The 16,552-nt window shown below is 38.5% G+C and overlaps 1 protein-coding gene across 13 annotated transcripts in view; it reads left to right on the forward strand.

The window, feature by feature from the left end:
- The window catches only part of ntng2b (netrin g2b), a 224,972-nt gene that overhangs the window by 118,787 nt on the left and 89,633 nt on the right, over nucleotides 1–16,552 (forward strand). For all 13 annotated transcript variants that reach the window (XR_009807804.1, XM_061908242.1, XM_061908247.1 and 10 more), the window contains one exon: nucleotides 11,352–11,381. Coding sequence is in view for 12 of the 13 variants with exons in the window: in XM_061908242.1 (XP_061764226.1) it covers nucleotides 11,352–11,381 (30 nt within the window). In the remaining variant the exon portion in view is untranslated. The remainder of the gene's footprint in view (nucleotides 1–11,351; nucleotides 11,382–16,552) is intronic.

Consider the following 16,552-nt stretch of genomic DNA (forward strand, 5'->3'; position numbering starts at 1 on the left):
AAATGGAAAAAATGTAAACATTAAGGAAGAAAGATGAAGTACCGTATTTCCTTAAATTGCCGCCGATGCGCTAATTAATTTAAAACCTCTTCTCACTCCTGCGCTTACCAAAGGCATGCGGTAAAAGTAAGCATGCGCAAATTATTTTTAAACTTCTTCTCACTCCGGCACTTACCAAAGGTATGCAGTAAAAATTTGAGTGAGATGTAGGCTTGGACCTTAAATTCTACTGAATAGCTCTTAATCTTTTTCCCTTTATGCGATTTCAAATTACCAGTATTGAAATCAGCCTCCTCCTATTTGAAAATGGTGACAGGGGAAGTGTCACTCGTGACGTCACGAGTTTGACCAGGCAGTAACACTAAGCATGTGCTATTTATTTTGGGAAGCGAGTTTGACCCGGCAGTAATTCAAGGCAGGCGCATACCCTGCGGAAATTCAAGTAAATACGGTATCCACATTATTCCCCGGCTTTTGCGGGCCACATTAAATGATGTGTCGGGCCGGATCGGGCCCCCAGGCCTCGAGTTTGACACTTGTGACACTTGACACAGTTTAGGATGAGCAGAACCCTCATAAGGGTTCTTTGTCACAAATACTTTCAATTTATGTTTTATTTTAAAGAGGCACAAATAGATAGAGCTGTGAATCTTTGGGCACTACAAGATTCGATTTTCAGGAGTAATGATACGATTCAGAATCTGTTCTCACTTCAAAACGCTTCTCGATTCAAAATATATACTGTTTTGATAACATTGAATGCCAGTTCTATGATTAACTACATTCCTCCGCAAAAGAGATAAACCGCTCCGATCAATTTCTATATGACTTAAAATAACAATTTATTGTTTAATAAAATGCTACCCAAACATTTAAAAATGTCAAACACAAATAAGGCAACAAGAAAAGTATTGCACACTTCTGTTTTCTGAAGTTAATTGGTACAGCAAATATATCAACTGTATGATTTGACTGACTGGAAAGGATAGTTTTTTTTTTTTAATAGAAAAACAATATATGAACATATATATTTTCTGAAATTCCCACAGTAAATAAATCAAAGTTCCTTCAGCTGCCTGACACTTTACACATAACTTGATATCAACGGTAGCCATTTGAAATTACTGTGAGGGTGTACAATTAAATATATATTCAAGATGTTTAATTGACTCAGCTTACTTTTAATGCATCCAAAGGATGCTAATATCATTCTATGATGTGTCATTTTGTTTTTTAAAGGAAGACTAAATGTAGATACTGCACATTGTAGAGTTGCTTATGGGTGTGTTTATTATCTGTACCTTGTATGCTATTTTATTGCAAATACTTTGAACACGTGCCTTTAAATCTTACTATATTTACTGTCATCAGGTTTTAAGCAAATTAATGACTTGCAGTTAAGTAAAACGTTTAAAGACGTGCCCGGATTACTTTTTGACTACAAACTTGCATTTGTGTCCAAATATTGGGATATTTTCTTAAGCAAATTTTAAATATGTAAAATTTAAAAAAACAAGCGAGTAATGACACATAAAAGCTCAAAAGTGTGTTTCATCAGATTTTTTTTAATTAATCACTTGACAGCCCTAATAGTATACACACATGTAAATATATACATATGTGTATATATATGTATATACGTGTACATATATGTGTGTACTGTACATGCATACATGTACATACATATATATGTACATATATATGTACATACATATATATGTACATACATACAATAATATATGTACATACATACATACATATATATGTACATACATACATACATATATACATATTAATGTACATACGTATGCAGTGGGGCAAAAAAGTATTTGGTCAGCCACCAATTGTGCAAGTTCTCCCACTTAAATGATGACAGAAGTCTGTAATTTTCATCATAGGTACACTTCAACTGTGAGAGACAGAATGTGAAAAAAAATCCAGGAATTCACATTGTAGGAATTTTAAAGACTTTATTTGTAAATTATGGTGGAAAATAAGTATTTGGTCAACTATTCAAAGCTCTCACTGATGGAAGGAGGTTTTGGCTCAAAATCTCACGATACATGGCCCCATTCATTCTTTCCTAAACACGGATCAATCGTCCTGTCTCTTTAGCAGAAAAAAAGCCCCAAAGCCTGATGTTTCCACCCCCATGCTTCACAGTAGGTGTGGTGTTCTTGGGATGCAACTCAGTATTCTTCTTTCTCCAAACACGACGAGTTGAGTTTATACCAAAATGGATACATGGATGATACAGCAGAGGATTGGGAGAATGCCATGTGGTCAGATGAAAACAAAGTACAACTTTTTGGTATAAACTCAATTTGTCTTGTTTGGAAGAAGAAGAATACTGAGTTGCATCCCAAGAACACCATGCCTACTATGAAGCATGGGGGTGGAAACATCTGCTAAGGGGACAGGATGATTGGTCCATGTTAAGGAAAGAATGAATGGGGCCATGTATCGTGAGATTTTGAGCCAAAACCTCCTTCCATCAGTGAGAGCTTTGAATAGTTGACCAAATACTTATTTTCCACCATAATTTACAAATAAAGTCTTTAAAATTCCTACAATGTGAATTCCTGGATTTTTTTTTCACATTCTGTCTCTCACAGTTGAAGTGTACATATGACGAAAATTACAGACTTCTGTCATCATTTTATGTGGGAAAACTTGCACAATGGGTTGCTGACTAAATACTTTTTTGCCCCACTGTATATATATACACATATATGTGCATACATATATATACATATATGTATGTACATATATGCATATATAAATGTGCATACATATACACATATATATGTACATATTTATACATATATATGTACATACATACAGACGTACATATATATACCGTGTATATATATATATATATATATATATATATATATATATATATATATATATATATACATATACACATGTACATATATACGCACGCATGTATATATACACATATACACATATATATGCATATATATACATATATATGTACATATACATATATATATATGCATGCACATATACGTGCACATATATACATATACACATATACATATATACGCACACATATATATATATATACACATATATATATACATACACATACATATATATGTATATCCACATATACTATACATATATACATATATACATCCATATACATATTAATGTATATATATATATTAACATATATGTATATACACATACTGTATATAGATATATATATATATACATATATATATACAAACTGTATATAGATATATATACACACACATATATATGTATATATATATATATACAAACCCCGGTTTCCATATGAGTCGGGGAATTGTGTTAGATGTAAATATAAACAGAATACAATGATTTGCAAATCATTTTCAACCCATATTCAGTTGAATATGCTACAAAGACAACATATTTGATGTTCAAACTGATAAAACATTTTGGCCCAAATTTGTCAGAAATTAGATAATGGTACATTTGGGGGATGATCCGGATCACTGTCTGGATTCAGGTGTTTGCTATCTTTGGAGTTCTGAAATAGGGCACTTTAAGTTGCTAATTATTGAATTAATTATTTGATATGTACTATAAAGTACTATCTATCTATCTATCTATCTATCTATCTATATATATATCTATCTATCCATCTATCTATTTATCTATATCTATCTATCTATCTATACTAAATACTTCAAATAAATATAACTACACAATCTTCCTTAAAGGGATCCTATTGTGATTTGTTTCTACAAACCCCGTTTCCATATGAGTTGGCAAATTGTGTTAGATGTAAATATGCACGGATTACAATGATTTGCTAATCATTTTCAACCTATATTCAGTTGAATATGCTACAAAGACAACATATTTGATGTTCAAACTAATAAACTTTTTTTTTTTTTGCAAATAATCATTAACTTTAGAATTTGATGCCAGCAACACGTGACAAAGAAGTTGGGAAAGGTAGCAATAAATACTGATAAAGTTGAGGAATGCTTATCAAACACTTATTTGGGACATCCCACAGGTGTGCAGGCTAATTGGGAACAGTTGGGTGCCATGATTGGGTATAAATGCAGCTTGCATTAATTTTCCATGAAATAAGTAATTCACAAACAAGGATGGGGCAAGGGTCACCACTTTGTAACCAAATTGTCGAACAGTTTTGGAACAACATTTCTCAATGATCTATTGCAAAGAATTTAGGGATTTTAGCATCTACGGTCCGTAAAATCATCAAAAAGTTCAGAGAATCTGGAGAAATCACTTCACATAAGCGATGATATTACGGAGTTTTGATCCTTCAGGCGGTACAGCATCAAAAACCAACATCAGTGTGTAAAGGATATCACCACATGGGCTCAGGAACACTTCATAAAACCACTGTCAGTAACTACAGTTGGTTTCTACATATGTAAGTGTAAGTTAAAACTACTATGTAAAGTCAATCTTTATTTTTTTTTGCAAATGATAATTAACTTAGAATTTCATGGCTGCAACACATGCATAAGTAGTTGGGAAAGGGCATGTTCACCACTTATGTTACATCACCTTTTCTTTTAACAACACTCCATAAACGTTTGGGAACTGAGGAAACTAGTTGTTGAAGCTTTGAAAGTGGAATTCTTTCTCATTCTTCTATTATATAGAGCTTCAGTCGTTCAACAGTTCGGGGTCTCCGCTGTCGTATTTTACGCTTCATAATGCGCCACACATTTTCGATGGGAGACAGGTCTGGAATGGAGGCGGGCCAGGAATGTACCAGCACTCTTTTTTTATGAAGCCATGCTGTTGTAAAACTTGTCTTGCTGAAATAAGCAGGGGCGTCCATGATAACGTTACTTGGATGACAACATATGTTGCTCCATAACCTGTATGTACCTTTTAGCATTAATGGGGCCTTCACAGATGTGTAAGTTACCCATGGCTTGGGCACCAATACACCCCCATACCATCACAGATGCTAGCTTTTGAACTTTGCGCCTATAACAATCCGAAAGGTTATTTTCCTCTTTGTTCTGGAGGACACCACGTCCTCTGTTTCCAAATATAATTTGAAATGTGGACTCGTCAGACCACAGAACACCTTTTCACTTTGCATCAGTCCATCTTAGATGATCTCGGGCCCATCCAAGCCGGCAGCGTTTCAGGATATTGTTGATAAATGGGTTTGGCTTTGCATAGTAGTTTTAACTTGCACTTACAGATGTAGCGACCGACTGTAGTTACTGACAGTGGCTTTATGAAGTGTCCCTGATATCCTTTACCACTGATGTTGGTTTTTGATGCAGTACCGCCTGAGGGCTCAAAAATCCGTAATATCATCGCTTACATGCAGTGATTTCTCCAGATTCTCTGATTTTTTTGATGATTTTACGGAACGTAGATGGTAAAATCCACAAAATTCCTTGCAATAGCTCATTGAGAAATGTTGTTCTAAAAGTATTCGGCAATTAGCTTATAAAGTGGTGATTCTCACCCCATCCTTGTTTGTGAATTACTAAGCATTTCATGTAAACTGCTTTTATACCCAATCATGGCACCCAACTGTTCCTAATTAACCTGCACACCTGTGGGATGTTCCATATAAGTGTTTGATGAATATTCATCAACTTTATCAGTATTTATTGCCACCTTTCCCAATTTCTTTGTCACGTGTTGCTGGCATCAAATTCTAATGTTAATGATAAGTTAATGATTATTTGCACAAAAAAAATGTTTATCATTTTGAACATCAAATATGTTGTCTTTGTAGCATATTCAACTGAATATGGGTTGAAAATGATTTTCAAATCATTGTATTCCGTTTATATTTACATCTAAGACCATATCCCAACTCATATGGAAACGGGGTTTGTGTATATATATATATATATATATATATATATATATATATATATATATATATATATATATATATATATATGTATGTATGTATGTATGTATATATATATATATATATATATATATATACATATATTATATATATATATATGTATGTATACACACATAAATATATATATTGTTATAATTATTATATACGCTTTATGTGCCTGAAAGAGTGGCAGCACATCACAGTAACTTGTTTGACTTCTTTCATTTTACTTTACTTTTGGTATTATTCTCAACTTTTCTTGCTTATAGGAACAATTTCCCTTGTGGATCAATAAAGTTTGTCTAAGTCTAGGGCAAATGTAGTTACTTTTTTCCCCAGCAGATGGCACCATTATGAAACAGCAACACATTATCAGTGCAATGTAAATACTGCCAGTGAGTGTGCCACACCGGCATCATTTACCCATCACTAATATTCTGTAAGTACTCTTTCTGTTTCCCATACTGAGAGTTGTGTAAATGTGTTACATGCACAGGATTGCTGACGTCGTGGTGAATGACAAAAACGTTTAGAAGTACCAGGGACCGAGCTCACTGGGTTTACGTCACCTCAGCGCAGACTCGGGAGTGCGTGGAGGGAAATCCTCGCGGAGAATGTTGCCAGCTATAATTTCTGGCTATGATAAAATAATAATCTAGGGCAGCGCCTCCCTAGTTTTGTCCTTTCAAAAAAACATTGACACACTGGCATGCACAGGAAGAGACACGCACAGCTCAATACGCGCACGCACACACCTGCCCAGACTGCAGACAAAGGCATTATTGTCAGCCCTTTTTTTCATATCTTGCTGGCATTTTTTTCCTCCTCCAGCCTTCGCTCTAATGGTACCGACATACACCTTCCGATCCCAACGCCGGGCTTTTACACTCCCGGATCCCATTAGTGCAATTTAAAAATTCAACTGTTTGCAACTTGCTAGGCTGAAGCGCAACACAAAGTGGCACCGGCTCACGAAAACGTTTGATATTTGCAGATTCTTTTATGCACGCTCAGCTAACTAAAAATACCAGCACGGAACGTATGCAAGTTTGGATTCAAGCGTGGCAGCGGGTTAAAGAGGGAGGGGTGGAGAAGGCAGGTTATATTATTTTAACACTGGCTCTCAAAGTAAATTAATATATCATTTGGAACATTTTACACTATTTACTTATATATGTTTACCCTCATACTAATATAGGAAAAGTACAGATATTTTACAGAAGGTTTATTTTAAAAAGCAAAAATATAAATACAATGGTTCTCAACTTTTTGTTCACCAAGTACCACCTCAGAAGATACTTAAATCTCTCCAAGTAATGACCAACAATAAAATATGGTAGCTCAGTAGGCCTAAGTACTCCTTAAAAACAAGGCAGAGGTTTTATTTAAAAAGTATATTTACCATTTTTGGCCACTTTAACATGATTAACAGTTTGAACAGTAACAATGTCGTTGAATATAGGAGAGAAAAAAACACTGTACTTAAATAATGAATCAAATCTTTGGCATACCGCTAGTGCAGGGGTCGGCAACCCAAAATGTTGAAAGAGCCCTTTCGGACCAAAAATGCAAAAAACAAATCTGTCTGGAGCTGCAAAATTACAACATTAGAAACCATTAGTAAATCAGAGGCTATTCAGAAGGTGAGATACAGTAACTCCTGGAAATCACTGGCTTTTAATGGCCTATGGTATAGATGTGTGTGTACAACAGGCTAACAGCAGGCTGTCTTCCTTTAATAGATTTATTACAATCTTTGGCAAGCTAGGTAACGTTTGCTGTAGTCTGGAACAACAAGGCATACACACAAATGCAGCCAATATTACATACAGATAATGTGTCATGAGACATGCAAAACTAAATTATATATAAAGAGGATACAAGTAAAGAATATTAAAAGAGCTCCTACCTACAAATGAGGCTCAATGATGCATTATGTACCTATTTGCCTAAATAGCATGTAAGCATTGATTAGCTTGCATTCATGCACTGACCAAATATGCCTGATTAGCAAACCAACAAGTCAATAACATCAACAAAACACACCTTTGTGTATTTACGCACAGCATAAAAAGTTTGGTGAACAAAATGACGCAAGGAAAGAGTGGAAGATTTTACATGTAAACAAACTGTGGTGAGTTCAAGAACCATTACAATTAGTAGGTTAAAACAATGTTCCCCAAATGCTCTCATCAGTGAAGCATACACACAAACATATTAAGCAGTGGGCTTTCTAACAATTTGGAAGGTTTGTGTCATGTTTGTTCTAAAACAAAAAACATACTTCAACAAAAAAAAATATTTTTCTCCCATCTTTTTCAAATTTCAAACCAGTTTTAAAAATGCTCTAGGGAGCCACTAGGGCGGCACTCAAGAGCCGCATGGGGCCCCAGAGACGCGGGTTGCTGACTCCGCACTGGTGGTACACTTACCACCATATGATGTAATATTTGGTTGATTTGTTAGTTATCGGCAGATTTTTATGAAACTTCTGAAATTGTATTAGAAACAACTGATAACATTTCAGGCCTGATTTGAATAATTTCTACTCCGTTACCTTACAGCTTACCTTACAGCTCCCCAAAAAATGCTCAGTCTTTCACAAGAAAGGATGGGGCGAGTTACACCCCTTTGTCCACAACTGCGTGAACAAATAGTCAAACAGTTTAAGAACAACGTTTCTCAAAGTGCAATTGCAAGAAATTTAGGGATTTCAACATCCACGGTCCATAATATCATCAAAAGGTTCAGAGAATATGGAGAAATCACTCCAGGTAAGCAGCATGACCGGAAACCACCATTGAATGACCGTGACCTTCGATCCCTCAGTTGGCACTATATCAAAAACCGACATCAATCTCTAAAGGATATCACCGCATGCGCTCAGGAACACTTCAGAAAACCACTGTCACTAAATACAGTTGGTAGCTACATCTGTAAGTGTAAGTTAAAGCTCTACTATGCAAAGCGAAACCCATTCATCAACAACATCCAGAAACGCCGTTGGCTACTCTGGGCCCGAGATCATCTAAGATGGACTGATGCAAAGTGGAAAAGTGTTCTGTAGTCTGACGAGTCCACATTTCAAATTGTTTTTGGAAATATTCGACATTGTGTCATCAAAGGGGAAGCGAACCTTCCAGACTGTTATCGACGCAAAGTTCAAAAGCCAGCATCTGTGATGGTATGGGGGTGCATTAGTGCCCAAATCATGAGTAACTTACACATCTGTGAAGGCACCATTAATGCTGAAAGGTACATACAGGTTTTGGAACAACATATTCTGCCATCTAAGCGCCGTCTTTTTCAAGGACGCCCCTCCTTATTTTAGCAAGACAATGCCAAGCAACATTCAGCACGTGTTACAACAGTGTGGCTTCGTAAAAAAAGAGTGTGTATACTTTCCTGGCCCACCGGCAGTTTAGACCTGTCTCCCATCGAAAATGTGTGGCGCATTATGAAGCGTAAAAAACGACAGCGGAGACCCCGGACTCTTGAACGACTGAAGCTCTACATAAAACAAGAATGGGAAAGAATTCCACTTTCAAAGCTTCAACAATTAGTTTCCTCAGTCCCCAAACGTGTATTGAGTGTTGTTAAAAGAAAAGATGATATGACACAGTGGTGAACATGCCCTTTCCCAACTACTTTGGCACATGTTGCAGCCATGAAATTCTAAATTAATTATTATTTGTAAAAAAAATAAAGTTTATGAGTTTGAATATCAAATATCGTGTCTTTGTAGTGCATTCAATTGAATATGGGTTGAAAAGGATTTGCAAATCATCGTATTCCGTTTATATTTACATCTAACACAATTTCCCAACTCATATGGAAACGGGGGGAGGGCGTAATGTTGTAACAAATACTATTTTTATCAAATAGGCTTTACTTTGCATTTTAATTAACTTGGGATTATTTTTTGTATTTAGAAATAATAGTACCAACGTTTTTTTTTTTTTTTTTTCTCCAACATTCATGGCACTGGCGTGGCGCCCCCTGATGGACGGCGCCCTTAGCATTTGCCTATACGGCCTATGCCACGGGCCGGCCCTGCATGCGCCTCACAATACGAAAGTCCTGAGTTCAATCCCGGGCTTGGGATCTTTCTGAGTGGAGTTTGCATGTTCTCCCCTTAAATGCGTGGGTTCCCTTCGGGTACTCCCACTTCCTCCCACCTCCAAAGACAGGCAACACTAAATTGGCCCTAGTGATGAGGTGGAAACTTGTCCAGGTGTGTACCCCGCCTTCCGCCTAAATGCAGCCGAGATAGGCTCCAGCATCCCCCCGCGACAGCAAAAGGGACAAGCGGTAGAAAATGGATGGATGGATGTGTGAATGTGAGTGTAAATGTTGTCTGTCTATCTGTGTGGCCCTATAATGAGGTGGCGACTTGTCCAGGGTGTACCCCGCCTTCTGCACGACTGCAGCTGAGATAGGCTCCAGCACCCCCCGCGACCCCGAAAAGGACAAGCGGTCGAAAATGAATGGATGGATGGATGGATTTCTGAATCAATTTTTGACCCCCTTTATAATACACCAGTGATGTTTAACTTTTTTTTTCATGCAAAAATGCTTTTGTACTTGGCTGAAAAAGGGGGTACTTCCCAACAAAGGTTGAGAACCACTGCTCCAGAAGATAGGGTTCTGGAGCAAACCCTGTCCCGGCAGAAGATCTCTGAAGGTCCATTCCCCCGGCCAAAGGCAAAACATAGTAACTCACTTCTAGCTGATTTTGAGAAAACAAAGGAAAACCAATCTATCTTGATGCTGTCTTACAAAGATCTACAAAGTCATCAAACGTATAGATGTTTTCTTGAGCTTTCATTTTCTTGCCGATTGAGCCATGGATTGAATCTGCTCTCATGAACGTGTGCCCTTTCTCCAGATATTTTATTAAAATCTCGGGTGGGCCCCATTCTGCATTTGCACATTGGGCAAGAGCCGTGTACAGCGTCCAGTTTTTATTTTGACCTCCACAGTTATCTGCCCAAAAGAGTATGCAAGGGGAAGAATCAAGAACAATACATTTAATGAAGGTGCTTGCAAAGTCCTGGGCCAATCTTCCAAATATCCCCTCGTGCCATAAAATCACATAATCAGGTTGACCGTCGGCCCCCATTCGTGCAAATGTCTCATTAAAGACAATAAGGCGACTGACAAAGAAGCTCCGATTGGTCCCTTGAGATACTATGTTTTTCTGTTGTATCTATGCGGTTATGTGGTAGTTGCTAGGTCCTACCATGCGCGTAACAGCTTACTTACGGAACAAATTACATACACTAATGTAAAGCATATCACCTAGGAACTCCAAAATTATTATCAGCTCAGTTTTGACCAAAATTGAGTTACTGGGTTTTGCCTTTGGACGGGAGCATTGTCCTCCTGAACGTGCTCAAGGAGACCAGCCTTCAATGCATAAGTAAACAAGTTCTCATCTCTTCTTCTTCTTCTCCCCTTTCAGGTTCCATTGCTGGTTCGCCCTCCGGTTCCAGTAAGTAATAATGCAAAGCTCCACCCTCCACCCCCCTTTCTCCCTCCCGTCTCTTGCAACGTTTTTCTAAGTTTGAACCCCACGCCTCGCCAAAACTCCCACCCCAGTCGCTTCTCTTCTCCTGCAAGTTCTCTCTTTGTGTCTCCGGGCGCTGCAGCTCGTGTGCTTCATTATTAATAGCCCCCTCTGTCGACCATGTCCTTTCATCGCTGCACATCACACAGACCTGCTCAGGAGGAATTCTTCCACAGTTCTGCTGTTTCGTTTTGAGACTACAGACGAGGTCATTGACGGACTGAAGAAAGGAAGGGTGGGGGGGAGATAGTTGGTAGAGATGGAGAGGGGAGAATAAATGCTGGTAGAGGATGCGGGCATATGTTAGCGCATCGAGAAGCAATGTGATTCCGGGGGTGAAGGGCTTGGGGGAGGCGGGAATAAAAGGGAAGCTGATTAGGGATTCTCTCTGTGGAGAGTCTCTCAGGCTACGAGCTGTTACACACAAACGATCGTCAAACTGGCGACATTGACTCTGACGGCACTTGGCCCAACAGAGCCACGCGCGGAGGACGAACCGAGCGGCTACACAACTCAGCGGGCGTCGGCTTCTGTTTAAAAGTCTTTTGAAGGACTGCGCCCTGTTAGGGGATTGTGCCGGCTCACGAGCTGATTACACGTCTATAAAGGTCCTCATTCATCCAGGTCATTGTCATCTCAGGACATTCAATCGATCGCAACTGGACTGTTTGGTTTGTTTTGGAAGACGTTTTGCCACTCATCCCAGTAGCCTTCATCAGTTCATGCTTATAGACTCAGGTTGGTCAGATCTAAACAAGCGGCTGGTGCCAAAACCACAAAATATTTAGTGTATTCACCAAAAACCAGGTGGTGTGCCTGGGGATAGAAAAGTTTTGCCCTATCGTAGTGAGAAAAACTGTTTTAATGCAAAAGAGCAATCCTACTGTCCTACTGCTCATTGCTCTTCTCACCTCCCAGGGGGTGGAACAAAGGGATGGGTCAAATGCAGAGGGTAGTTTCAGCACAACTAGTGTTTGTGTGACTATCAGTGGTACTTTAACTTTCAAGCCAACGACAATCGTTGAAGTGTAATTTCCCCTCGTTAGGATTGAGATATTGTGTGGCAGAACGATCGCTGTGGATCGACTACTACCAGTCCAGAATAGTTGGAATCCCCCGTGTAAGTTGTAAACAAATGGCACAGGTGACCAGAATGTTTCTAGCTCCTGTTATTTGTTGGGGGTGTATATTGTAGGGTCCCGGAAGAGTTAGTGCTGCAGGGGTTTCTGGTTATTGGTTCTGTTGTGTTTATGTTGTGCTACGGTGCGGATGTTCTCCCAAAATGTGTTTGTCATTCGTGTTTGGTGTGGGTTCACAGTGTGGCGCATATTTGTAACAGTGTTAAAGTTGTTTATACGGCCACCCTCAGTGTGACCTGTATGGATGTTGACCAAGTATGCATTGCACTCACCTGTGCGTGTGAAGAGCCGGCAATGTTATGTGACCGGGCCGGCACGCAAAGGCAGTGCCTTTAAGGTTTATAGGCACTCTGTACTTCATCTTACACCCGTGTACACAGCGGCATTTTAAAAAGTCATATATTTAACTTTTTGAAACAGATACCGATAATTTGGAAGCCGATACAGATAATATCTGATATTACATTTTAGATCATTTATTGGCCGATAATATCGGCAGGCAGACGATGGCGTGGAACATCGCAGAGGCCACCCCAGTGTATAAGTTTATTTTACTGTATGTTAGAGGTGTAACGGAAGTGTATTTGTATTGAACCGTTTCGGTACGGGGATTACGGTTCGGTTCGGAGTTGAACCCAACGACACAGACATATAAGTAGCGCACCGCACGTTGTGTAAACAGTGCACACCGAGGAACCATGAATTGATTTACGTGGACCCCGACTTAAACAAGTTGAAAAACTTACTAGGGTGTTGTACGGAATATGTACTGTACTGTGCAATCTACCAATAAAAGTTTCAATCAATCAAAAAAACAACAACACACGGCATGCTAGCATCGACTGGGCTATGATAGACTGACCTAACCTCCTCTTTTCACAGGATATGTCCTCTTTGCGGAGCTGTCCAGGTGGAGTTTCTTAAATGCCTGGAATGTCCGGCATTTTAAGTTATGGTTGTGTGTATTTTTAATGTACGTTCAGGGTTAAGAAGGGGTTAAAAACAAACCAAAAAAAAGTGGTGCACGCAGCGTTAATATTCGTGAGGGCGGGGCAGAGACAGAGAGCGAGAGTCATGATAAACGCGCATGCGTCGCCAGGCTCTGCTTTTTATCCTTTGATGAATCAGATTTAATTTTTTATTATCTATAGCAGGGGTGTCAAATGTGTGCCCCGGAGGCCATTTGCGGCACTTAGCTAATGTTTTAAAGGTCCACGGCACATTCTAAAAATACTATTACAATAAACAAAACCATAAACAAAAGTGAAATAAAAAAGCTTAAAGGCTAAATGTAATTTAGAAAAAGTTGCAACGTTGACTAACAAAACAAAGCTGTTTTTTCTTTCAAACTGTCATTGCTCAAAACATAATATTGAATCAAAATCAATGTTATTATGAATTATTGACCTATCCAAGTTTCCGATTACTTCACATCAAATATTCCACTAAGAAAAATATTTTTGGTGGAAGATTTAGCAAGTTTGTTAAATAAATAATCAAAAAATGTATATTTGTTTTTTTTCTTACTGTACCGAAAATGAACCGAACCGTGACCTCTGAACCGAGGTACGTACCGAACCGAAATTGTTGTGTACCGTTACACCCCTACTGTATGTAGACATGGCTTGTTGCATCAGCTCTGCTCTTTTAATGTCTTTAATTTCCTTTGTTTTCTTTGATGTTTGATGTTTCCCTCTTACACACATGTAAGAGGGATGTGTGCTATGGCTATGAGTTTTTTTTAATCACCTGGCCTCAGTCTGAACCCCCTCTCCAGGGGCCCAGGTTTAGACCGATTTTTTTATTGTATTTTATTTGATTTGATTTGATTTTTTTTCCCTCCCAATTCCCCCCACTTGTTTACCTGTATCTCACTTTTTTTGTAAGTGGCGCCAGAAGTTGGCAGGCCTGTCAGCGATCCTGTTCTGTCTCCCTGTAATGTTTGTCTGATTTTGAATAGGATTGTGCTGAAAATTTTAATTTTCCCCCGGGGATTAATAAAGTATGTCTGATTCTGATTCTGATTACTTTATTAACAATAAATAAATCGATTATTGATGTTTACTAATCGATTTTATAATCATCCATGTGCGATTACGATGCATCTAATAATCGGTTATTTCCCCCACCTCTACAAATATTGCCAAAATAAAATGCGCCACACCTTAAAAATTAGGGTTTTTTGTACTCGAAAACATATTTAAATAACATAATGTATGTATGAATATATATAGCCTATTATTTGAACACCATTGACAAATCCATCCATCCATCCATTTTCTACCGCTTATTCCCTTTTGGGGTCAAATTTGGCCACCAAAATAAGACATTGATCACCGAAACAGCATTGCCGAAACCGTATGTTGCCTTAATGTACGCAATACGTACAAGATTACAAAGGATAAAAGGATGTATCTAATATGCCAAGATATACCCATGTACAGCGATGTAAAACATGTGCAATGTGCAAATCTTAAGAGGACCTTGGTGGCTTTCAAGGAGAGAAAGTGCAGTTGGAGCAGCAGCGCGAAGCAAGTGAGACATCAGTGAGGCTCGCTATAGATCTAGCTGTTGGCCGACAGAAGAGAAGAGTCTCTAAACACGAGTACAGTCTTCAATAAGACCAGAAAAGATGCTACAATTGTTGCTCGTCGTTTTTAATAAAGAAAAAGTCACTAAAACAATTAGATAAGTCTTTAGAAACTTTAAAAGTTTCAACAAAGTACATTGTACAACAAGCAACAATTAAAAAATGGAACAAAACGATATATTATACCAAAAAAACATGTTAATACTAATTAATAATAGCAGAATGTCAAGTGCATATTGGTTGTTGTTGTCATTGCCACATTTGGAGGTGTTGAACTCGCCATGTAAAATCATTAAGGCTAATCAGTAGCACGTATATGAAACATCCCATGTAAATTAGCATAAAGCTAGCGCATTTTGGAATTTACGTTCGAGCGTTTTTCTATTTAGGTATACTGCTTTGTTGCCGTCGGAAATCACAACGTTACCCAGAGGCCGTTTGGCTCACCGCTGCTCGAGTTTCCTCGCCAAGTGTTTGAGCCGGTTTTTATTATGCCGCCAGACGCCACGCCAAAAGTAACCAAAGGTATCGACATTTGGCACCGTTTGATTTTACGTTAACCAATAACTGGTAGCGCAGATGCCTACAAAAGTTACATATTCAGTACCATGCCAAGTCTCCAGATATTGAAGGCCAAGGTGTGGAAGGTTGACTAACATTAAAGGGGAACATTAACACAATTTCTGATGGGTTAAAACCAATAAAAATCAGTTCCCAGTGGCTTATTTTATTTTTCGAAGTTTTTCTCAAACTTTTACCCATCACGCAATATCCCGAAAAACGGCTTCAAAGTGCCTGATTTAACCGTCGTTATAGCCACCCGTCCATTATCCTGTGACGTCACAGCGTGACCACACAGAAACAAGCATGGCAGATGGCACAGAAAGGTATAGCGATATTACCTCGGATTCAAACTCGGATTTCAGCGCCGTAAGCGATTCAACAGATTACGCATGTATTGAAAAGGATGGTTAGAGTGTGGAGGCAGGTACCGAAAACTAAATTAAAGAAGAAACAGAAGCTTTTGAGCCATATCACAACAGACAGCGGCACTGTAGGAAGCGCGGACGAATCTGGCGATCGCCTTCTAACTAACGATTGGTATGTGTTTGTTTGGCATTAAATGTGGGTGGAGGCAAAGGCTGGATGCAAATATAGCTACAAATGAGGCATAATGATGCAATATGTACATACAGCCAGCGTAATTAGCATGTTATTATCGATTAGCTTGCAGTCATGCCGTGACCAAATATGTCTGATTAGCACACTCCACATAAGTCAGTAACATCAACAAAACTCACCTTTGTGATTTCGTTGACTTTATCGTTTGAAATGCATCTGCTTTGAGTGTCGCAGGATATCCACAC

The sequence above is a fragment of the Nerophis ophidion genome, linkage group LG08 (genome assembly GCF_033978795.1).
Source record: "Nerophis ophidion isolate RoL-2023_Sa linkage group LG08, RoL_Noph_v1.0, whole genome shotgun sequence".
Lineage (NCBI taxonomy): Eukaryota > Metazoa > Chordata > Actinopteri > Syngnathiformes > Syngnathidae > Nerophis > Nerophis ophidion.